The sequence below is a fragment of the Hetaerina americana genome, unplaced genomic scaffold (assembly GCF_022747635.1).
Source record: "Hetaerina americana unplaced genomic scaffold, ioHetAmer1.1.p SCAF_2, whole genome shotgun sequence".
Taxonomy (NCBI): Eukaryota; Metazoa; Arthropoda; class Insecta; order Odonata; family Calopterygidae; genus Hetaerina; species Hetaerina americana.
This window is the reverse complement of record NW_027286763.1, coordinates 54221382-54246798: the sequence shown is the minus strand read 5'-3', so window position 1 is coordinate 54246798 and position 25417 is coordinate 54221382. Positions and strand designations below refer to the sequence as shown.

General features: G+C 38.9%; 2 protein-coding genes across 2 annotated transcripts in view; one reads left to right on the top strand and one right to left on the bottom strand.

The window, feature by feature from the left end:
• Window positions 1–10255: 10255 nt before the first annotated feature.
• On the top strand, window positions 10256–10807 carry LOC139688103 (calphotin-like). The gene has a single exon (XM_071585529.1). It carries the CDS (start codon window positions 10256–10258, stop codon window positions 10805–10807), a length of 552 nt encoding a protein of 183 aa, XP_071441630.1.
• A 7696-nt stretch (window positions 10808–18503) lies between these two features.
• LOC139688102 (vitelline membrane-like protein) overlaps window positions 18504–25417 on the bottom strand; it is a 43581-nt gene continuing 36667 nt past the window's right edge. The window contains exons 3-4 of the mRNA XM_071585528.1: window positions 19164–19308; window positions 18504–19109 (exon numbers count right to left, since the gene is read on the bottom strand). Of these exons, the coding sequence (XP_071441629.1) occupies window positions 18504–19109; window positions 19164–19308 (751 nt within the window). The remainder of the gene's footprint in view (window positions 19110–19163; window positions 19309–25417) is intronic.

Below are 25417 nucleotides of genomic sequence, written 5' to 3'. Positions count from 1 at the left end.
TGGTGACCATAGCTAGTGATGCCTGGAATTCCACGTTACTGTTAATACTAACTTTACCTTTCCTAATTGCAGGAAACTGCGGGAGATGGCGCGGCAGTAACTTTTAACGGAGTCATCCATTACATGAGCATTACAATGAAACAATTTCAGGGTGTAAAAATAATTTACCTTGGCAAGGATCCCGGTCAAAGCGAATGATTTTTACATTCTGGAGTCGTTACTTCCTTTCTTATTCAAGCGGACTTTTACGATACTTACTTCCATTGAATTGTTATTTGAATTTTTCACGCGTGATAGGCCAACACCTTTCAACTCGATGATCAGTTAAGAGTTTTCTTAGTACTATCAGCCTCTCGGGGTGCAAAATTCTTATCGTCAAGGTAGGTGAACCAGTTCCACTCCGTTCCGTTTGCTGCGCGCCAAAAACTCCTAGCACATTCGTGCATCTTTAAAAGAGCTGAGGCTGCACACGTATCGGAGTATACGTACTCGTACGAAGTGTCATCCGGATTTTAACTCGGGACCTAACGGCATGTAGCTGAACGCCTTACTCTACCACGTCACTGCATGCATCAGTAAAAAATGGTCTAAAAATAATAGAAGGTACCCAAATAAAATTGTCTACATGATTTTGCCGTGGGAAATTACCTGCTCACGGCATCAGGATTGTTCGTTCTCCATCAATGGGTGCATATCTGTTACAGTCCACAATGTCCACATTTTTCATTGGACTCTAACTCATTTTAAAAAAATGTGTCATACCATTAATGCTAATTTAGTTAACGAAGATGTTCTGTTGGCTTTTCAGTTGCTTTTTAATCCTAATTTAGCATTTGTAATAATTATCTCATTTATTACATTTTATATTATCTTGTATGAATGCTTGAATGGATTAAAAATTAGAGAAAAAATTGTAAGTTGCTTTAAAAATCTATTATTTATTAAACTTATGTTACAAAATATATGTTGTTTCATGGGTCTCTTTTAGTTGTTCTAACCATTGATATATGCCAAGTATGAACGGGTGGCTAGTTTTCTTCCTCGTGATATCGGTATGTTCCCGCAACTTGCGTGAGCTGGAGGTGGTCTTCTTTTAAAGTGTAAGGAGGAATTTATCCCGCTGAGTTTTATAGGATGTAACATTTAGAATGCTAGACCGTATTAGTCAATGGCATTAATGGGCAAGCAAGAAATGGAAAATTTTTGGAGAGAGATGGAGACAGGGAGGCACATCGAGTCTTCCTCAGACTTCTTTAAACAATATACAAGGGATAAGGAAGCCTTTATGCATCAACGTTTCCTTATCCCTTGAATGGCATACGTGTTAGAAGTACTTCATACACGGCCTTGAAATAGAGATTGGAGTACCAGCGCTACGTCCACTTCCTTAGGTTTATAGGTTTGTGTCATCGGGATGAAGGCAAATCCACTTTCACTGTACATCCACATTTGATACAGATTTGCATCAGGGTTAGAGAGTGAGATGAATTCTATAAAGTCCATACAAATATTATTTTGTGTAAAAATCTAGTTTAAGCGTGCCGATAGGGTTGCGTAAGCTTTTAAATGGGAGATGAATAATCCACGAATTCCCAAGGAAGGGTCCAGTGTATATTAATCAAAAACTTCACTTTTCAACGAGCATGTTTCATACCCGATGGTTAACTTGGTTTAATTTTATTTAAGTTAAGTGTAGTATATAATATTGTAATAATCATCCATTCCATTGATCATTTATTTGTTTGTGACAGAACAATTTCTGTGAGAAGAAAAGGCGCTCTTAAAAATCAAGGGTGTTTGACAAATCTACGTTGCTGGGTCGAAAGCCTTTCATGAAATGATTTCAGATACCCGTTTTGATTTTATTATTTTTTTCCGCGCGGAGAGACCTTTCCCCCTCCTGAGCTCGCATAATAAACTCTCGAGTAATCCGTATTAGCTTCGTTGCACCAGAGTTGCGCGGCGGTCTGCCGTCTTACATATTCATTCTCCTCCTCCTTGCTTCCACCTGGTAGCTCCAGAGCGGTGAACCCGCGACTCGTTTCGCCCACTCAGCCACTCTCGGCGGCTCCAGCACACCACGCCCGTCCTTCCCTGCTCCTCTCCCCCTTCCGCTCCTCCGCCCACGCCGCTCCTCCCGAGTTGGATTCCCACTCACACCATCTGGAGGGGTGGAGGGCGCTGGGGGTGGATGGCTGGGAAACGAATGAGTCAGTGAACGCGGACCCTTAACCTCTTACCCGGACGGTGAAGTCCTCCTTCGGAGCTCTCCTGTCCAGTTGTGTAACCGTTGACTCGGGTCCGACATCGACGCGGAGACCACATGTTTAAGAGCACGACCGCATAGCGATGACCCAGTTCTGCCCGGGGATTTGGTCGATACATCTCGAGAGAGTTTAGCTCGTTCCGTTGACGGGACATAATCGTCTGCTCTGAGGCGTGTTGATAGGCAATTTTTCTACCTGGAGTTTGGCCTCCACTGATCGTCAGATTTTTATATTCGTGTATTATTGTATTCGTTTCCGCAGCCTCTCTCCCGCCCCAGTGAAATTACCTGCATTTCTAACTGCGAATTAGGCGTTGAGTGCTCCCATTGTTTTAGAAAAACAGCGTTAAACAAGATACTATTACTAATTCAAATGACAGAAATGAAAATTTCGTAAGATTTTTCGTCTCTATTTGAAACTAGTTCGAATATAACTTTGGGGTCAATGTTTCTTTTGGAGGACTTTGAGCTTTCGGTTTTTCAAGGATTTCTTTTTTGTTGGGAAATGCGAGACGATGGTCATTGACATATGAACTGTGGTACGTGATTGACTGCAAATTGGAGCAGTTTTATCAGTAGAATCTTGAATCAGGACCCCGTAATAATTATGTGCGCCAATACTCAACTAGATGGGTCAAATATCATTTGCGCTCTATTAAAAACTAAAATTCTAAGAAACTTAATATTCTATATTTTATTCATACCACATAAATTATATACCATGCATAAATTTAAATCATATTTAAACCTGCATTTAAAGTTAATTCGGAAAAATATTTACTATGACTAAATATAATTTTAGGAAATGCGGGTTCAAGCAAGCATATATTTGACTTATTGATGGCTTGTTTTTCCAGTAATTTGACAAGAATGTGCCTTTTTTCAATTATAGATTTTACATTTTCCGAAATCAAATATTTATATCTTTGCGTTATTATTTCTAGCCATCATAAATAAGGTGGCTAGGATACTCGAATCGAAATATTTCATCGGTTAAAATAACAGCTATCTCCCCGGGCTTTCATGCTTTCACTACCTACTTCGTCATAAATGGTTCCGATGCAAGGTTTGACGTATTGCTTGGCACTTGGTTACGTTTTATATCTTTGTACATTTAGTTCCCTAATAGCTGCACATTATGCATTTGCACAAAATATTTTTATATTTTATAAACGTCATAGAATAAAAGAAAAGCTTGTATTTAATGTATCATCGCGTTTTAATGTTTATATCTTTAAAGAGCCGTCATGTAATACTAATAGCAGCACTCGGTGGTATCAGGCAAGGCTATGTGGGAATTCATCTTAAATGAAAGAAGAATACTAAGCATTTTCCTCAACCTTTTTATTCGGTACTACCCGTTTCTACGCCTTTACGTCACGTACCTTTATATCAGCGTAGGAAAATTTCGATAGTTGGATTAAACTCGCCGGTTAATGTGCAGCAATGGAAAATTCTTTGTACTTTGGCATAAAGGGAATCTCAATTTTTACAATGGTTTAACGATGAGGGTTGATTTGACATAGTTATGGCTTAGCTTACTGAGGAATTGACCTGCTTTCAAACCGGAGTGTTTGACATATTATTGGTCCAATAATTTGCCAAACACTATCGGTAGGACAATGCTTTGAAGGGTAATTTGCCCTGATAATGGAATGTGAATTTCAGCAACAGTTGTTTTCTTGGCAACGTAATCGAATTCATACTTAATAGTTTAAGTCGAAGTTAACGGTGATTAACCAGGTATTTAGTAAAATATCTGTGTAATTTACAACTTCAACACGGTTTCCACTGTTCAAAATATTAATGTGATCATTACTGTGAATAATACGACCAATTAATAGGGTCTTGATGCAATGAAGTTTTTGGAAATAATGCCGTTGTTAAACTGTTATTTTGGTATCATTAGTTTTTTCAAAAAGTCAAGTCTCGTGACGTTCTGGAATCGATCTTATCCTTTTCTTGAAAGCCCTTTAAGATCTTTGTCCTTGCAGTTATTATTACTATTTCGTTAATTTTCTTTCAGAAAACATCAATGAAAATATTTTAGTAATGATTTTTACATATTTAAAAAATATATGCCATTTGATTGTAAATACCGAAGGCTACCGATTGGGATAACAATTTAACGTCAGAAGATGGCTATTTTTTCCACATTTAAATGAGATGCATGCTGAAGAATACTGAGAGTATAAATATTTAAATACTAAAAATTCACCATTTTAAATTCATTTCAATTAATTAAATTGAGATAACTAAGCTTCTTTGCGGTAAATCGTCCGTCTTAAATCGCCGAGTGAAGAAAAATGTAAATCGTGCATATATTAAACCGATTAAAGTGGAATTACGAAGTATTGTTTTGGTTGCTATGGGTCAACCCCACCAGAAAATGCCGGAAACTGTGTTTTAAACTGAACTATCAGAATAATTAAACAGTTTGTATTTGCATTGTGTATTTCCTCCTATTAATGAAAAATAATGCTTTTTGAATTTTCTTGCCCAGTCCACGTTAAAAGTGGGAAACATAAAGGCCTTAAATTGCTGTTATAGATACATTCATATATACAGAAACGTAATTATAATTTTGTGGGTGGCATCATGACGACGATTGGGACATCGTGTCATATAGTAAATAAATACCCCTCGCACATTGGCGAAGCAAAGAAAATTGGGGATATCGAACCAAATGTGGTGTTTTCACCCAAAAATTCGGTAAAACCCGTTTAGGTGGCTAGAAAAACCTTTCGAGTAACAATGCATACTTCCGTTAGACTGGGAATGAGCCTCAATATATCCATTAAGCCTTGGGATACCTGTCTAAGGGTTCCAAACTTTGAGATTTTTTGAAAGCCTAAATCTCATGTATCAAAAGAATTTGGGTTTTGAATAACCACTCCTTCAAATAATTTCATCGGAAAACTTCGGTGGAATATAGCAGGTTTGGCGTGAACCGGTGCTACGCTAAACGCTATGATCCACAAAATGATTGCCCCTAAACTGGGTCAGGTCCGGAAGTTTCAGATACTCGATCTCTTACCGTACGCCCTTTCTCGCCTATACTCGTACCTACGATTAAATCTGGTTAGCGGAACAACGGTTGCTGGAGTGGGATGGTACGAGGCCCCGAATACAGATATTTTCCGCCCTCACCATTGGCTATTTACTATGTAAAAAAACGAGAAATTCTAATAGCAGGAGAGAATTTCGTGCTATTTCTATCTATGAAGAAAATACCTTTGTGATTTCATTTTTGGATGATTCACCTTATACCGCGACTTATAAATCATTTTTGGTTTTGAATTTTTTTGTTAAGCCAGATGAGCACATACGAAAAAAATAAAGGGCACTTTTGTACTCGTAAAATTCATTTGGGTTTTTCAGGACGGATGCCTATAAATGCGGAGATTCCACATGTCTGATTGATGACTCCATAGGGAAAGTATGAAAAATGTGCAGTTGTCAAGCTATAGCTATTCAAAGCAAGTGGAAAGCCGATGCGACGAGAGATGATTGAGATACAACCATATTCCTGGATGTATCAATTCCTATGGGGTGGAATCTGACATTGATTGAGGGTAGAGTTGAATTTCGGTTGTAGGCTCTTTTATGGTTTCACTCGGACAACGGTTGCAACGATTGTTGGGACAAACGTCGCATTGCTAGACATAAAGAGAGATCACTTCCCGTAAAATACCAGGAAGTCAGAGGTTGTGTCTTAGATTTCATTTAAAATATAACTTGCTATCATTGTTTCGGTATTAAAGAGATCGGAAATTAAAAATCCCATGGTCCATTAATAGTAAAACATAGATGGAAACAAGACGCCAGAAAGCTAGAGTCAACTTTTTTTGGATTTAAACCAAGTGATTGGAATTAAATTACATTAATTTTTTCATTGACAAGGTGAGAGATTCCATTCACTTCATAGAATGTTTTTTAATTTAATAAAAAGTGATTTTCCTATTTTACAGAGAGGGTGCCCATTTTTGCTGTATAAAAGCATTATTTATCACATTTATTGAAATTTTTTCGATGATGTATTGAAGTATTCTGGGAGGTTCATGACTTCGAGGAGGCGAACAAGGTAATAATTCAAGTTAAGCAGACAATTATTCTTTGGCAGTGTAGTGAACACTCACATGCGTTGTGTATTGAATAATTTTGCGTAGACGACGTCGGTTAAACCGCAAATAATATACCTAAATGAATTTTTCTTAGGTATTGGCACCAAGTTCACTCATGGTCATTAATCTTTCCCTACGTCAGGGAAATAGTGACAATGAGTATGTACAACATTGCAAGAGTTCCTCATTAATAAATCAGGACATAAAGTGTCCTCCTTTGTCATGGTTTTTAATTGCCCTTTGTTGTTAATGTGTAATTTGATTTGCGTTGTTATCGCTGAGCACCATGAGGTTACAACTAATTGTAAAATGCTTCTTGAATATCTCTATAATAGGCGAATTGCCGGATTAAATGGCAAAACAATCCTAAGGGTAGATTGGATTGCGGTAATAGAGTCACGGGGCATGCGAGCTCTGTAAAGCCGGTCATGGAAATTCTACGGAGGGATAGACGCAGTTCCCGCAGCTGATCGAACCCGGAAGAGTTCTAGAGAATGCCTCAACCTCACAACGATCATATGACACGACTCTTTCGCTCGGTGATTCGCGACCGAAAGGAAAATAAATAATAATATCGGTGATCTGAAGAGCTCCTTTTACCAGTATGTAAACGCTCAGATATAGTTACCCTTAATTACTTGCTATGCTTGCAACTTCATTCACTCAATAGTACAAGCACGGACTCCCAAGTAATGTATGATTGTATTTACCTCTGAACGAAGTAACTTATTGAAGACGTTTTTAGAAGCTAAGAAGAAGTGACTGAATGCTAAAAAAATAAAGCTTTCTCGAACATCGTGACTAATGCACAGTATAGCTGTACTTGTTGAACATCCGTTGTTCCTGTGACAATTTCTGTTGTAATATTTCATCCAGGAGTGGTAGGCAATGGAGTCAAGCGGTCGACGATTGACCGTAAGGCCTCGGTGTTGCCTAATCTTGGCGGTGCGATTTTCCGGCACTAGAATTGTGTGAGAAAGTGAATGGTGAACGCTTAAGGGATTAGAAAAAGCCACCCAACCCTATGTAAATTCCACACTTGCCTTGAGGCTTAATTTGATGTTAGCTTTAACCTCATCTACACGTATGAAAACTAGTCTTCGGGTTGTTTACTGTGGATGAATAGATTTCGTCTAGTGGTTATACTAATGACGTCTGCCGTACGCTTATTGATTTTTGTTAAAAGCTGCTTACATTCCCCAAGTAAAGTTTGGGGAATATGAAGGTATACGTAAGCTAATCATGAGGTACACAAAATTAAGTGCAGAAACTTTAAAATAGCAGTACTTTCTGTCGGAGAAGTTTAGATTTTTATATGGTTTAACTTAGAGCGTCGAGGTGTGTTACCATTAATTTTGAAGAATGGAAAATATGCTTATGTCATTTTAACATCTGGGAAATGTTTTACGATTTCTCTCAGTTTGGCGAAAATCGAAGTATATTATCCCATTTTATTCTATTGAAAAGTGTGTGAGGCATTTTGAGTGGAAGCATGGAGTAACGAAGTGGCCACAATTGCCAATGCTTCTCGTAGACTTAGAGATCACATTAAAATGTTAGGCTACAGTTATATTTATTTTTAAAATTTAAAATGTATCGTTTGTTATAATTGAGGAAAAAACGTTACTTTCGCAATTAAAATCAATTTCTTGGAATCGATTGACGAGGACTCGCATTCTTTCAGGCGAGAGCTATCAACTTTTCTAACCGCTCCTATAAGCTCTTTGAAGATTCTTCAAAATTACTGATCTTTTGTTCTCGCAAATCTGGTAAGTTTTCGGCAAAATAGTAAATCGAACATGAGAACTACAATGTATTTGTTTATGCTAATGAAGGGAAATTTCCCGATATTTTTTTTCCCAACCTTGAACGCCTTAAGTAATAGTTTATAGTAGAAATACAGTTCTGCAATCCGAATGCGCAGAGAATAATCATAAAATCATAAATTCTCCTCAAAATGGAACACATTATTCTCAATTGCGATGGGAATAAAGTGTGATGGCATGTAAATAATATATCGTCTAGCTTTTTGGAGGTGGTCATTTGCGCGCATTGACTCAGACCCTATGGTAGCTGGACATTCTTTTTGGGTCATTATTGCGACAAATATTGTGGCTATTGAAAGAAATGCCTATGGAGATGGTCGAGACGAAGAGAGAACGGGGAAAAGGAAGAAGAGACTATTTGCTGGGAGACATGCGACTCAGATGTTGGGGATTAGTGGTCGGGGGTTGCTGTTTGCGGAAGTGACGTTTACCCTTGCCGTCATGCTCTTCTTTCGATCAGTTTTCTCTTCTCATATATAAGATGCCCGTTGACCGAAGACGATTACTTCAATTGCATTGAAGACGACAAGCCAGCACACATCACCTGAATTCTATCCTGTATCATCGAACGCGTGGTGTAATCTGCTTCAAACATGAAGATAGTGGTAAGTAAATTACCATTTAAAACTGTAACTGAATCAATAATGGTAAAAGTTAATAGTTAAATGTTACATTAATATATTGTTGGTTAATAAGTGAACAAATAAGCTTTTTACAATATATGGTGAATGTCTTGCCTCAACGTTTCATTCTTTTATGCGATAAGAAACACTAGAGTTTAACGTTCGTGAGTTGGAAGTTTGGCTGAAAATGGAGTAGGTAGCATCTCTTTAATCGTCCACTTATCTTTTTCTCTGCATCTGCGTCTCGTAATAATGCAAATGATGCAATCTCGAATGAGACTGGCTCCGGGAACTACAGACAGACAATCTACTTGGATTTCAAATCGATGGGAATTAATAGAATGAGTTTAACAACATTGATGACTTATCATTTGCGTAGCATAATAACATGGACTCTATAATTTAATTTGTGATTTATTTGAAAACATCTGTAATGATTGCTAGTAGTAGAGTGATAAAACTTCTGTTTACTCCACTGAAGCGAACAAATCATGATATGTTAGTGCTAAATAAAATTGTCATGAGTTGTTAGCGGGGCGTTTAAATCTTCGATGGCTGAAGTAAAAGTGTAATAATTTGGAAGTTTAAGTCACAGGGACACCAGTAACTTTCATCCGTCTGCCATTTGGCTCTGAAGAGATGATAGTGTCATATTGATGAGAAACATTGTCGGATTTTCAATAATACTATTCTGCTACTTGAAGGTACGCATAATATTAATAATTAATTTAAAACTAGTGCTCCTCTGGTGTAGACCTTTTTTAAATTCTCAAATGGAATCTATTTATTGCGATCAAATTTCTAATTTATGAATTATTTAGTTCTAAGCTCATTAAAATACTTTAATGTATGCATATCACTTGCGTTCCACGTAACAGTTGCAAAGAAGGTAGTACAAAAAAGTGCGTGTTCTGTAAACCAATTAACCATATCCCGTATATCAACTTAAATATTAAGTATTGAATAGCTTCGTATTTTTAAAAGTATTTTTCACGTTCACGTACATTTTTAGAGTTACCAATTGTTTTTTTGTGGACATTTCTGTTGACTTTTGGATAGCCAGCCGCCAGTCAAATCATCAGGACTCCTTAGGCCTGAACCGTCAGAATTTACTCAACATCTAGTCGAGAGTCGATAAGTGAGTTGGAATGCCGACGCGCATCCTACGTAGCCAAGCTGGCCAACTTTATAAAATGTTATTCTCTTAATTTTCTCTCCGCGATCGGTTGGTTGATGTGTACAATTATGCTACTCTTATAACCATTGAAATAAAACAGAAACAAATGTTCCCATAGTGATAGTGTTTGGTTAAGTAATATCAGCCCTGTATTGGGTTACATTCTATGTTTCATTCTTTTACCATGAAAAAATTGTTTTACCTTCAATACGATTTTACAGGCGTGCATGGTCTCTTGCATGGCCATTTGCTCAGCGGCTGCGGGAGACAGTTCGAGCGAGAAGCATAAGAAGAGGGAGATCTTAGCCCTTGGCCATGGACTTGGCTACTCCTTCGGGCATTTTCCAAAAGGATTTGGATTAAACGGCGTGGGTCACTTCGGTGCCGACCTGGGCTTCCCACATGGTCTCGGTATCGGATTTGCCCCTCCGCTGGTACCCAACATTATTACGGCCCCGGTCGCCAGGACGGTGGCACCCATCCACGCCGCACCTATCCTCACCGCACCCATCCATGCCCCAGCCTTGTCGCTGGCTGCACCCATCACGGCCCACCTGCCTTCGGAACCCATTAAGGGCCTCATAGCTGCCCCAATAACATCTGTGGTTCCGACGCCTTTCGGTTTCCCATATCCCACGGCTGTGGTGGCCCACAACATCCCTGCGACAGTCCACATAGCACAGCCTATCACTGCTCACATCGCTCCTATTCTACCCGCTCCCGTCACCACTCTCAAGATAATACACGTACCAAGACTTGGTCACAACCATGGAAAACCCAGCCATCACTGAAGATGTCGAATGATGACTACGTGTATTTTGCTAAGGACGTAGGTTCGCACAATTACAAGTGTCAGTGTAATTGTGAGAGGAACATCTCGTAGAATATCTACGAGATAACCAACGAATTTCTTGCTGCGTGGTCTTAGTGAATTTTTGTTAATAAATTAAATTGAAACCTATCTAATGCTTCTTTTGATTTATGTCAATTATTTTTATTATCTATATGAGAAATATTCTTATGCCATTAAGAGCTAAATATTCTTCCAAGAAACTGCGGGAGAAGCCGCGACAGTAACTTTTTGACTGATTCATCCGCAAATACTATGCGTTACAATGCAACGATTGCAGAGTGTAAAAATCGTCCAAGTCGAAGTCAAGGCGAGTGATTTTTAAACTCTGCAATTGTTGCATTTTAATAAATACTCTTCATTGCGGTTATTCAGCATCTTCACATTTATTTTCTTTATTTGTTTTATGTCAGTAACCTGAATTGCCATTTATTCTACAAAATGTTGAATTCTAACGCCGGCGTATCCGATCGCCGACTTTATACACGTACATTGGATCGCCGACATTATATATGGGCCCAGTCAACTTATCTTGATTGCCTACTGATCCTTGTGTAGTATTGTATTTGTGCGCCGAATGGGTTTCTTTAATTGTGATACATGTATAAGGACAAGACCGCCGTTTACTCATTCCGATCGTTACAATAAAATGAAAAACTTTAGTTATGAAATGGATTCTGAATCTGTAAAGGTTTAAGAACGAAAAATGTGTCCAAAATAAGGAATGTTTTTATGCTAATCTTGTGCTCTCTTAGAAATTACTCCAATTGATTTACTAGTGCTAGTTTACGCTTAGCCTTTCCGCGCGAAGTGGCCATATATATACGAGGGTCATCCGGAAAGTAGTATCCGTTCGTGCCGCATGAAGTGCTGACGACGCGAGTAGCCGCTGGACGAGGTCAGATAGCTTCAGTGGCTTGTCTGCCTTCTCTGAGCCAAGTTGCGTGACGCTAGCATTGCCTGTGTTGTTTCTGTGATTGTTTACAATGTTTAAAAAAATTGAGAACGCCGCCAGTTGTGAAGTGAGGGCAGTGATTAAATTCCTCAATGCAAGAAACGTTCGCCCATGTGATATTCATCGCCAATTAAAGGAGGTGTATGGAGACAATGTAATGGACGAGTCGTCTGTTCGGCGGTGGTGTCGCAACTTCAACATGGGGAGGGGGAACACACACGACGATGAGCGTTCGGGGAGACCGTCTGTCATTACAGACCAACTAGTGAGCTCAGTTGACGAATTCGTGAGGAACGATCGGCGCGTCACAATTGATGACATCTGTGAGCATTTTCCCAATGTTTCTCGAACAATTGTTCATGAAATTGTTAAACACCATCTGCATTATGCAAAAATTTGTGCAAGATGGGTCCCTCGCGTATCTCAATGAGCTGGCGGCGAAGGACTATGCAGCAGGAATACAGAAACTTGTCACACGTTATGACAAATACCTTAATTTGCTTGGAGATTATGTTGAGAAGTAGTTTAAAGTATCCTCTTTCAAATAAAATTTTTTATGTTTGTTAATATTTACTTTTGTGTCTTTATTTCACGAACGGGTACTACTTTCCGGATGACCCTCGTATATGTGTGTATATATATATATATATATATATATATATATATATATATATATATATATATATATATATATATATATATGTATATATGCTAATCACCTAACGTACCATAATGACAAATAGACAACGCCTCTTCTTCACTGTTAATAGACGTTTTTGTGGTATCGTATCTCAAGTTGGTAGGATAGTTTTTACCTCTCATATGTTAGTTACAAAGTGATAAAAGGTGTCAATTTTCTAATCTGATGTGTATGAATAATGCTCTCCAAAGTTAACGTTTGCTTGGAGATACCGAATAGAAATTCAGCTAAGAGCTGAATCAGTTGTGGTATATTGTTTAAAGCTCAATAGAATAGTTTAATGAATGTAATAAGGGCGGATGAATATAAGATAAAAATGCTTTTTTAAGTAACTACACTGTTAATCTTGGAAATAAACATTTTTATCCAGTGCAAATATTAATGCGCGACTATTAGTCTAATGTACGATATTACTCGTTAGTTGGGGAAAATATAAATCATTTGTGCTTTTAGAACTAATCAGAAGAACTTTCGATTACTCGCAGACGAATGTTCTTTCGCACACATCACGTTCGTAATCTGTGATTTATAACAACGTAGCAACTAGCGCGCAACATATATCGAAATCCCACGAAAATGGTCAAATGTTTCACCTTCACTGAACACGCACGTACGGATATGAGCTTGTCTACGGCCATTTCCAGGAATCCCTGTTTGGCAAAGCTGGTTATGGGCCATCAACGAGTCTCGTCTCGTCTCACTCTATATGGTAAAAATCTTAAAATTTGACCATATTGAATTCTCCTCCCTTTATGACTCGAGGTGGCGCTGGCTCGCCTTTCCCTTTTTTATTTATGGTGATGCCATCGTTTTTGTTTTTGGGAAATTTATTAATATAGGAGATCAAAGAATCGGTGAGTTGGTTTGTTGCAAATCTAGTGGAATATGCGTACTCGAATTTTAATGACATTACTCCTTTATCTTCGAGATTCACATGCTCAGGCGGTGGAAGCCTTAAGGGCTTTTTCATTTATATTAACTGAAATTGAAAAGTTGCTTGCTCTTTGCTGTACAATCGGCAAATAAATTCTGTAGTCATAGTTTTATATACGCTTGTAATAATTAGTAGTACTATTTCAATTTCAATTATATTCAAAATGACAGCAAACATAAAAAATCTGGACATTCTCTATACACAACAAGGAAACGGGCCCCACTATGGCTGTTATAATGGTGTTGGCCCCTTAGTATGTACAAAGGCGATGGAATAGGAGTGTGAGATGTCTCTCGTGAAGGGGGCGGTCGGGAATTAAACGGGCTTAATGCATACTCCTAAATACCTCTCCCTCGGTGGCTGTAAATACTTGCCCGCCAATCCGGAGGTCAAGAGCTTGAATCCCACTAAGTGGGTTTATTCCTGGGCGCAGGCGTTGGAGGTCTTTCTTGGCGTGTTAAATTTCGTTGGCTGAGAGATACAGGTGAAATATTGAAAAAATAAATGTATAAAAAAAGTAATAAGTTTTTATGTTTTCTCCACTCTCGGTGTCTGCATGGTTGCCTCGTATCCGTAAATTTTAAAATGGATCCTACAGTAAAATTTACATTCATTGGGTTAGCGATTGCCTGAAATTTCTGCTGTGCTACTCTGATTTAAAATTTAATAAAGAATGGTAAAACGTTAAGTTTTTTAAAGCTTGAATTGACTCTTCGTTCGCGGCAGGAATTGTGGGGAAAGTGGCAAAGGAATACAACGGTTGACGAAAATTAACCGCAGAAATACGTTATGTTAAGAGATTATGCACGTGGAGCCACTATAGCTTGACATCCTATTATCTTAAAAAAACTTAAGCATAATGAATGTCCTGGCTTCTCCCTTTCTCCTAGTGACTTCCTTTTACGCTGACCATTACCCTGTCTCCCTCAGGGGTATCGCAAAATATAGGATTTGCCCATGATGATGTACTCGGACCGGTCCTCGATGTATTGTGGGAAGGAAAACAGCCATTTTCATATAGGTTTTGGAGTTGGCATATTAATGGAATGATGTTTCGTAATATTTGGATATGATTAAATTTGGTAAGCCTTAATAATCAGCCATCACTATTCATGGACGATAGTGCATTTCAATAAACTGACAAATTCGACTAAGAAGATAGAAATTTCACTTAGTAGACCCCTACTGCTTGTCTTCCCTTAACAAAATAATGATGAAAAAAGGAAAGTAGCGAATTATGAAAACTAAAAAATACTTCCAGCTTTATTGGACAAAATTCAGGTATAGTCCACCTTCTAAAAAATTTATTGCTAAAATGAAGGGCCACTAATGTTTGAAATGAATAGCGGGCAAAAATATCTGCATAAATACAGTTCAACGTATCGATAATCGTTGCTAGTCTAGCTATATATTCGGGTTGTCACTATCACATTGGACGAAAAGGCTCAATCTCATATACTGCGGCCAAACTTGGTAGTCTGGTGATTTTCGACTTTCTGATTCTATAAAATAATGACGAAAAAGTTGTGGACGCATGATTTATCTTTCGTTGAGCCCCACTGACATTTGGATCGTACTTAGCATTATGTGAAAACACTATATGTCGGTGTGGTAAAGAAATTGAGTAAAGGACAGAGGAAAATGGTCGGTTCGTGAAAAATTCAAAAGAATGCAAACCATAAATGGTTCACAGGAAATCCAAGATGAGGAGTTTCTGGAAACCCTAATCCTCTATGATAGACTAAAGTTATTTCAAGTTTATCTATCATATGATTTTACTTACCACACCAAGAAAATAATTGAACCGTACGATGCATTTCCACGACAAACTACAGAGGCAAAAAGGATGTCGAACTGTTCAATTCAAGAATTTGTTTTTCTCTTACAAAATTCGTGACCAAAAAGGAAAAAATGTATTAAAATATATTCCTACTCTACGGCATCAAAGCGGAAACTTTAGAATTTGCTTTTTTCTATTTTCCTTTTAAAATTCAAAACGGAAAAAAATACTCATTCAAATATATTTCTACCATTCAGACTTCTTGCCCTTTAATTTCACCATTGGCGTCCTATCACTACTTGCTACACGCTCTGGTGACGGCTTTTCGGGTATCGTTAAAACTAATCAAATAACAGCCATTTTGTGCTTTTACGTAAAGAGAGTTAACCACACGATTAGGTTACATCCACGCGATTGTATGTTTTAATTCATGCAGTGTTAGCACAGAGGTGATAAACCCCCTCCCTATCTTTATGGGGTTTGAATCTCTCCCTATCAACATAGAGTATACCTCCCTACCCTATATACGTACGTACTCTCGTGACACATCGTAATGCATCATTCCTCACCTTAACGCACCGTAAAGGTTGTTTGGAAATGCTGCTCCCATTTTATGCTACGTAATTTATGAAAAGTCCCTCAGGTATGTGGACATTTCATTAAAAGTCAAGGTTCATTTCCTGTAGAATCATTTCTTCATTTTCATCACAGGCCATTAAAAATACGAGAAGTTTTTAAATCTCTATTTATTTGCTTATAACATTCAGATTGAGCTGATGCTTTGTTTATTTTGACTTAAATATAGTCATTTAGATTTATTTGCTGTGCATTTATTATCCTACTGTTGTATCAAACCTTATCGTTTGTCGGCAGACTTTAAATATTGTTGAAGACGCCCCAAGCACGGCGTTTGGGAAAAGAAATTTGTATCCAATTATGTAAAAGCGGTGGATTCAGGCCACTCCACCGGATATGATGGCTAAAAATATTTCACCACCAAATATTTCTTTCACCCTTACTTGAATTGGTTAAACTTTTCAATTCATGATAAAGTTTGACTTGTATGTTGGTTCTCAAATTAAAATCTTTGTAGCTACCTGCCACATCAGCAGCAACTTACATTTTGGGGATTGGGTTTGAGTTATTGTTTTAGCTACAAATAAAATAAAATAGTTTAATCAATCCAAAGGTTTGCTTGATAAATGGGAGCAGAACTCATCTTGTTGCTAAGCACTTAAAAAGTGTGCGAAATACATTCATAAGGTTAGGGGAGGCAGTTTTTTTCCCCCTCCGCCGCCTGTGGTTTCCCAGGAAGATATTTTACACAAAAAGTATAGTTTGGTTATAAGTTAGGAGTGCCCAGAGGCGGGACATGGAATCAGGTCGGGGGCAATCTGGTCAGTAAACCCTGCGCTTAACCTACCGGACCACCGCGCTTTTGAATTTATGAAGTCATGTCATGTCTATGAGTTTATTCGAAGCTAACTTCGTCTTGGGAAAACTTTAGTTTCTTATATCATGTATATTTATGAAAAATGTAAAGTGAATTGTTACGTCAACATAAGGTACATTTTGTTATTACGTGGGATGAGGTGTAAATCTGAACTTCAGTTAGTCATTTGATGAAAATTCATGAAATTTCATCGGAAACCCTTTAATATTTCAAATTTCTGGATTGACTTAAAAGTGCAATTTCTATGAATGAGTCCAAGTATTGTCATTCGCACACCGATATCGAATTACTTTTACCAATCGTCGAATTTTTTTATTGCAGTTGTATTACCTAATCTTCCGTAACTTTCAATGATTTGATTGGAGATAAACTCGCCGCCTTTTATCTTCATTTCTCCGCTGGTTTGTTTCGTAATACAATGCTCTCGAATAGTCGGCGACAGTGGGGACGGCGCTAAATGAAATCGAATTCCTGACTTCTGAGAAGACCTGCTGGGTATCTGCCGAGCAATGCCCCTGAGGTATTCATTTCTTCCTCGCCCATTTTCCACTTTCTATGCCACTCCCTCCAAATGCAACCCCGCATTAGTTAGTATGCAAAGTGCTATCTTAGCGTCATTATAATTTGGAAAATTATGTTCGCCATAGACAATGGGCTATTTTCGGTGGAGTGATAAAAATGATTAGCATACTTTGCAGCCTACGAAAACCAGAGGCGAGACAAAATGGCAATCATAATACAATATTAGTGTACATTTGGAATTTTAGGGTTTGCCTTTTCTATATATTGTCAGATACGCTATTTTTCTTGAACGTGTCGAAGAATAGGTAGAGCTACGCTATTTTATGGAGTTGGAATGATCTGTTCTTTAAATTTCAGCTACAGTTAAATTATTCATGAAGAATAATGTATCATAATATGTAGAAAGCATTAAAAGCCCGTATGTTATTAATATTTACAATATTGGGCCGTGGGAAGATAATCCCGTCAAAGAATTTTGATACATATTTTTAATTAACTATTTAAAATCAACGGGTACTAGAGTCACATTATGTGCAGACATTTTTGTTAAATTATTTAAATTGATTAAGCCGATAATATTGTCAGCCTTTACTATTTACTCGTTGGCTACCTTTTGAAGTCTATTTAAAATAATGGAATCGCTGTTTTCTAGCGGATTTTATCTAACCTGAGATGCTGTAATATTTTTATTTATCACAATTATTTATGTCGTATGAAAGATATATTTTACTAATACAACATAAATAGTGATACTTTTCGAAAAAATCTTAACCACTCATTCGATGGAATGCACTCGTATACATTAATAACTTGTTTTAAATATCACGCTCTTGATAAATATTTAGTACAGTACCAGCCGTGCATGAATTTAACTCTCGATTATCTTCATCTTATTTTTGAATATGGCCTTGGACTTTTCAATAATTGAATGACAAACAGATTTAAAAATAAAAGAATTTTATTCAAATTATTTTTTAATGACAGAAGTGATTTATTATAAATAAATAACATTCATGTTGTACAGGAAAAATTGGTCACTTGGTAACATATCTGGACTATCGCGTTTATCGTTAGAGCGATAAAAGAGTCTTCGAGGGGTTCGTTCTGCTACGACGTCGATGTTCTGAAAGTAGAAGAATGAAATCTTTAATATCAGGATCTAATTTCCTGTAACGTGGATATGCAACAAGTTATACTGAAAAGAATATGAAAGTAATTTGAATTTCTAATCGTACCTTTCCCTCGTTTACACCTTGTCTCTTTGAGATGAAGTATGAAGTGTTTGGAAGAAATTTAGTGGATGTACTTGGCGCCGTAGCCGTATGCTCCGTAGCCGAGTCCGTGTCCGTAGGAGAGACCGCTTCCGTAGGCGAGACCGTGTCCGTATGAGAGACTGCTTCCGTAGCCAAGACCATGTCCGTAGCCTAATCCGTAGGCGGGGGCGGCGTAGGCAGCCACGGCGGGGGCAGCGACCTTAGCGATGGCGGGGGCGGCATAGGAGGTGTAGGCGGGGGCGGCGTAAGCCACGGGGGCGGCAACCTTAGCGATGGCGGGGGCGGCGTAGGAGGTGTAGGCGGGGGCGGCGTAGGCGTGGGAAGCATAGGCCACGGGTGCGGCGACCTTAGCGATGGCGGGGGCAGCATAGGAGGTGTAGGCGGGTGCGGCGTAGGCCACGGGGGCGGCGACCTTAGCGATGGCGGGAGCAGCATAGGAGGTGTAGGCGGGTGCGGCGTAGGCCACGGGGGCGGCTACCTTAGCGATGGCGGGGGCAGCGTAGGAGGTGTAGGCGGGTGCGGCGTAGGCCACAGGGGCGGCGACCTTAGCGATGGCGGGGGCGGCGTAGGAGGTGTATGCGGGGGCGGCGTAGGCGTGGGAAGCATAGGCCACGGGTGCGGCGACCTTAGCGATGGCGGGGGCAGCATAGGAGGTGTAGGCGGGTGCGGCGTAGGCCACGGGGGCGGCGACCTTAGCGATGGCGGGAGCAGCATAGGAGGTGTAGGCGGGTGCGGCAGCATAGGTGGCTACGGGAGCGGCATGTGCGATAGTGGGAGCGGCATAGGCGGCGAAGGCGGGTGCAGCGACATGAGCACCGTAACCGAGTCCAAGACCAAGTCCGCGCTTCTCCTGCTTCTTGTCTTCGACCTCCTTCTTCTCTTCGGCGTAGGCGCAGACGGCCAGAGCGAGGAGGAGAATAGCCTGTAGGCAAACAAGAGATAGAAGTCATTAGAGTAATAGAAAATGGAAACACATTTTCAGCTATGCAAATCAAGTAAAACCCTTAAAAAACAACAAGTTTTGGCGAATTACCACATCCATTCCAATGGCTTACGTAAGATAATCATTAAAGCTGAAATAATTGAATGAGAAGTGGTGTACGTCTTCGGGTCAAAATATTTTGCAAGATTTTCCATCTGTTGAATTTTCACTTTTAAAATTTTAACTCTGGCTGAAATACCCTAAATTTGTTTGTCAAGGTAATGACATGCCGTACAAATTTGCAACTCAGGTGATGGATGTTCCACTGACCTATATTCTGTCCGCACGCAATACTACACCTTGCGAAGGTGACGAAATTTCCGGTAGCTTATAATGAGCTTCCTTGGATCCTGAGAACCCTAAACTTATCTAATTTTTTGTTACGACTTCCTCAAAATAGTAATTATGTACTCACTCCATGGTTTGTCTGGAAAAACTTCCACTTTCCTAAAGCACATTTCATAATGAAATTTTTGTTTTCCCTCGCAAGAAACATTAATATTACCGGAAAGAAATTCGTCGAATATTACATCGGTGGAATGACTGTAATGCTGACAGTACATGTATAGAACCAGCCAATCAAGTTATTCCTGTCCTTCGTAATGAAAAGAGCCTGGCGAGCCCTCAAATCCCGTTAAATCCAATCTGACTCGCAAAATAGCATCTTCTCGTCCGGTTCGATTTATCTAGTTTGTCCTCCCTGAAATACCGTTTTCGGAAAGATATTTTTGTTCGGGAAATTTCTTCTGTGGGCTTTCAAAAAAATTTTGTAATAAGTGTTTTCTATGCATTATCTCTTCTCATTTGAGTTTTGTTTAAACTCCTATGATAATTGAATCACAGTAGTCTCTCGAAATGACATTAATTCTCTCAGAAGTTTTTAAATTTTAAAATAAGCAATTAAAATGGTAATTTCGTTACAAGCTCCTACAAACTGAACACAATATCGAGATACATATATGATTTCCAATCGCTGTGAAAACATTCAATCTAATATTAGATATGAATTTTGAAATTTTACTTTTACGAGTATGAAATCTTTGTCCATGTGGATTATATTGGCCTAAATTTTAACGTACTTACAGATTCAGCTCCTTGACAATAATTTCAAACATCGATTTCGTCATTTCGTGGATAGCTAGTGGTGCAACATAAAAACCTACCCATGAGACTATGTTAGGACGCGGTGCATTGCTTCAAAATTCATAGTTTAGCCTATAAATGTTACTATTGTTCTGATTTTAAAAATGGATCCCGAGGATCGTTCAGCGAGTAAAGTACTACCATTTACTGCTGAGTCGCTAGTGGCAACTATATGAAAATCCTACGCGTAATTAGTCGTGACTCCATGTAGTGCCAAGACTACGCAAAGGCCAACGGTGTAGGTATATAAAATCCTCAAGCCTTGCCGTCTTTAAAGGTATACCCTGGCCACTTAAAATGAATATCTCCTGTGGCACTTCACGTCGCCGTTATCCCATAGGTCGTCCAGGATTAGAATTTTTACTCACCAGGACCTTCATGATGAGGTTGTTTTTAAGAAGCTCTTTGTATGCTTAGCGAGAACGAACTGATTTCTACAGCATCCACCGGGGGGTTTTTATACTAAAGTCTGCCAGTATGGGAGAGATACCCAACCCTCTCTCGTGTGAGTAAAAACGAAGGGAGAAGGAGAGAGAGAGAGGTGGAGGGGGGAGGTAGAGAGAAAGAAATACATAGGAGACCTTTCCCTCACACTTCCAGGCCATGGGCACACCCATATCGACCCCAGTGGGCCTCCTCCCCACCCGCCCCCCAATTCCCCGCTTGCCAACGCCACCCTAGTCCGCAACATCTTGACCCACCCCCTTTTACGCTACTCCCTCCCCCCTTCACCCATATCTCTCCGAGAATTGCCTCAAATCCCCTTCCTCAATCAACTCTCTCCCCCAACCCCACACTCTTCCCTACGTTTTCCTCCTCCTTCACCTTGCCATCCCCACACTACGGCTCCAAAACTAGAGCAAAAAGGTCCCACCGCCTCAGATGCACGGGCACACGTGTTCCCTCGAGCACCAGGCCTTTCTGGGCACTCTCCCTTCACCTCACCTTCCTTCCTACACCTTCCCACCGATGCCGCTCAATCCTATTATCTATCCCCCTCCCCCCTCCGTTATTTTCTCCGGCGTTCCGAAAAAGCTCCACCCTCCCGTCTCTTTCTCTTCTCTCCCAATCTCACCCGTGGCTCTATCCATTCCTCTCCTCTTCTCTCCCAGATCCTTCGGACTTACACCTCGCGTCTTGGTGGAGATAAAAAAAGGAGCAGGAAAAAAACATTAAAAGAGATTCGCTTTCCCCATCCCGTAAGCACAACGCCAACCTCGAAATATCTGAATCATGATCGTCTAACGGTCGTCACTTTCGCCCACCGTCCGTCCTCGCTCCTCACTTTCCCCCTTTCCCTCTTTCGCCTCTCTTTCCTCCTCCCTTCCCCCTCCGCCCCAACGCTACTCTCATTCTCATTTCCTCAAAGAAGCGTCCACTCATTCACTCCCTTGCTTCACTCATTGTGAAAACTGTTCAGGATTTTAGCGCACAACTGTACCGGAAAGGCTACCAAACTTGTTTTGAGGAAAGCTTTTCCGGTTACCGTGTAAGTTCTTTTACAATATCGGAATCTGAAGGGTGATCAATCAACCTAGGGAGCTTTATATTCACGTGTATCCTGAGAAGACGTTGATAATGTTTGATGAGGTCAATCATATGAATCTTAAATTTACCCTGGAACGCCACAGACACTCGAGTTCGCTTTTTTCGACCGAGACCTATATGGGTGATTTTATGCGAGCGATCGACGGACTGATCCTAGAACCCTACTCTGCTACCAAATCTAAAGCTTTTCAGTTTTTTTATGCCTATGCATTAAGTCTGAACCACAAAATTGCTTGGTTAATGAACCAGTTTGCTAAATTACGTATGGCATCTTAAACGAAATTAAAAATATACACAATGAATTTGTCAACGAAATCAGTTTAATGCAATACTACGTTCTGAGGTGCTTATGAATTCAGTTTCTGTACAAATTACTCAATTACATTCTTTTCGCGATGATTTTCTCTATCAGGAATGGTACGAACAGCGATTGGTAATCCATAACCAAGTGAGCTTATTGCGCTTCGGGGGCTATTTACTACATCCTGTGTTAACTCACCTTTGGTTAAATATTCAATTGTTCCCAGCTCAACTTTGGTTGCATTACGATCATACAATTGAGAGTAAACCTCCATACAATCTTTTATTAAATTCAGACTAAAATATTTATGCTAATATTTCTTGATGCTAAATTCCAGAGTTTAATAAATGTGGGAATAATTATGAAAAGGTATGTCCTTGGAGCTATTTAATGCTCGCTACCATGCGATTCTATATTCATTTATTTGATGACATTCCTTGTAAACAAGCATTAGCCAATTTTTGAATAGTTTTTCTGTTTTGCAAAACGTAATTTTCCACATTCATTAAACCAATACTGTTTGAAAAAATGTACTTATGCATTTTTACAGCAATTTTTATGATTGCACCTGTTAAATTTCGTCATTTTATCTTTCCTTTTCTTCTATTCATATTAAACTATTATCAAAATACTGTAATTAAATCAAAGCATGGTTTTTATAGCAAGGGGGCAAACACCCGAGCTAGTCCTAGAGTGTTGGAGGGTCAATTTCTATCTCGGTGCCAACATTCGTTTTCCCACGAACTTATTGGTTATCAGTGAATGGTACTGTTTACATAGGGCTGTGCAAAGGCATCCGGAGGATTTGAACGCTCTAATCATCGGGTTGGTAGCTGAAAGATCTACCCTCACGAACACCTCGTCATATAAGCATTTAAGGGAATTCAGGCACATTGAAATTAAGGTAATTGTGCGTTATCATGCTCCTCCATGTCCTCTACTAACTGTGCGAGTTATGAGTGAACACAAAGGAACCCCAAAATCCAAAAACCTCACTGGCCTTCCTCCCTTAGTCATTCATGTGCAGCACTCCTTTCCCTTTGTGCCCTTCGCGATCACTTCTTCGATATTCTTCTTTAAGCACACGTGCACTGTTTCCGTTTAAGGACAGTTTTTTTTATGCCTTTTGTATTTCCGCGCAAAGTTAACTCAGTTAGCGTGCCTCTCTCTCTTCTTCTTGACTCAATTCACACTCATACAATGGTGATTGAGGACATTCCAGAGCCGAGCTGCCCGTCATTCTCTGTCCCTCTCGGTGCAACAACTTCTTTAGATTTTCTGCTGACCTTATATTGCTTTCATTTTGAAAATTTGCTCGCCATAGGAAACTGTTACGCAAACTAGGTTCTTTCAATGGCTAGTGCATCAAACAACCTTTCCGATGGGTTGCCTTATTCAGTTTCTGGCCTTTCTTTCAAGAATAAAATTGTAAAGGGAGTTCCCTGTAAATATTAAATAAATGGAGACTAATTTTTCCTGTAGAATATAATAATTTTGACTAGTGCATGAAAAAACCTTTCCAATTAGTTGCCTTATTTGGTTTATGGCCTTTCTTTCAGGGATAAAATTGTATAGGGAGTTCCCTGTAAATATTAAATAGATGGTTTTAATTTTCCCAGTAGAAAGTTATAATTTTCATTTTGATTTATTCGATATATTTCATCTCGGAAAACTCTTTTAATGATTATCGTTGGTTAGTTAACAGGTTTCGATGATTATGGTGTGTTGATGGATAGGATATACCTACACCGGAACAGCTACTTTAAACTCCGTGGCAGTAGATTTGATATTCCGGCTTGTATTTTTCTGTCATGTTTGATGCTAGGGAAACTGATTAGTAAATTGAAATACGTTTCGCGGAGAAAATTTCAGTGCGCTCACATTTTCTATGCAACGTAGCGGGTTGTGAAGAAATAGGGCAAGTGCTGTAAAATGAAAGTGAAATGCACTAAATATGAGTACTTACTTAACGGATGCAAGTGGTTTAAGTCCGCGGGAAGTACTCTGTCTTTATGATTTTTATTCATCACTATCATTAACAACTCTCTTTCTCGCTAGCGATGATTTGATGAACTCGCTTCAATAGCATTTGTAGAGTAAGATTAGAAATTTGTTTCGCATCACGACATCTGAGTTAATAAGTAATGACATGTGTTTGTTCATTCAAAAAATTAATTTATAAAAAAATTAAATTTAATAGATTCATAAAAAATATTAAACTTGACCAATTAATATGGACAATACAAAAGCATTCGCTGCATTTTAAATTAGAAATAAAAATAATGCGTTTAAGAGAAAATCTTATGAATTAAATTTTCAAAATAATGTGTGCATTTGTTGCTAGTTCCAAATACTAAGGTTAACTGCTCATTGGGAAATTACTTTAAAAATCAAGAAAAGTATCAGAGAAATATTTCGTAGTTTCACAATACGTGAGGTGAAATATTTCCCTACAGTAGTTTGCCGGTTTAGTCCAGTAGGAATCGGAGTATAGAATGCGAATTTGTGAACTTCAATTATGAACTTTGAGGAATGCATTTTTCAACCGTTTACAACGGATCATGTAGCAGTTTGGAGAATTTCTAATACACCCATTATCGGTTTATGATACGCGTATCGTGGTTTTTACCATCCAGAAGTGTAAAATAAAATACCAATCTGAAAAATGAAATAAATTACCAATCCATTTTTTGAAGTTTTATAGTGCATGGATGTGATTTTCTAGCACAAAAGCATGTGAAAATGTCAATTTACATCGATTTTTCTTTCTTCAATACCCTGAATTGGAAATCGACGAAATTTTTCAGTGCTCATGGTCATTACCTTTATCATCATTATACCCCTTCGTCGCCCTTCTTCCCCTACTCTCTCTATCTTTCTGCCCTTGTCTTACTTTCCGTGAGACAAGATCTCTTTCTTCGTCACCATTCTTCGCCATTTTGCTTCTTTCCTCCACACT

What these genes read in the sequence shown, in the direction of transcription:
- LOC139688103 (XM_071585529.1), top strand. Translation starts at nt 10,256, where the DNA reads ATGGCCATTTGCTCAGCGGCTGCGGGAGACAGTTCGAGCGAGAAGCAT.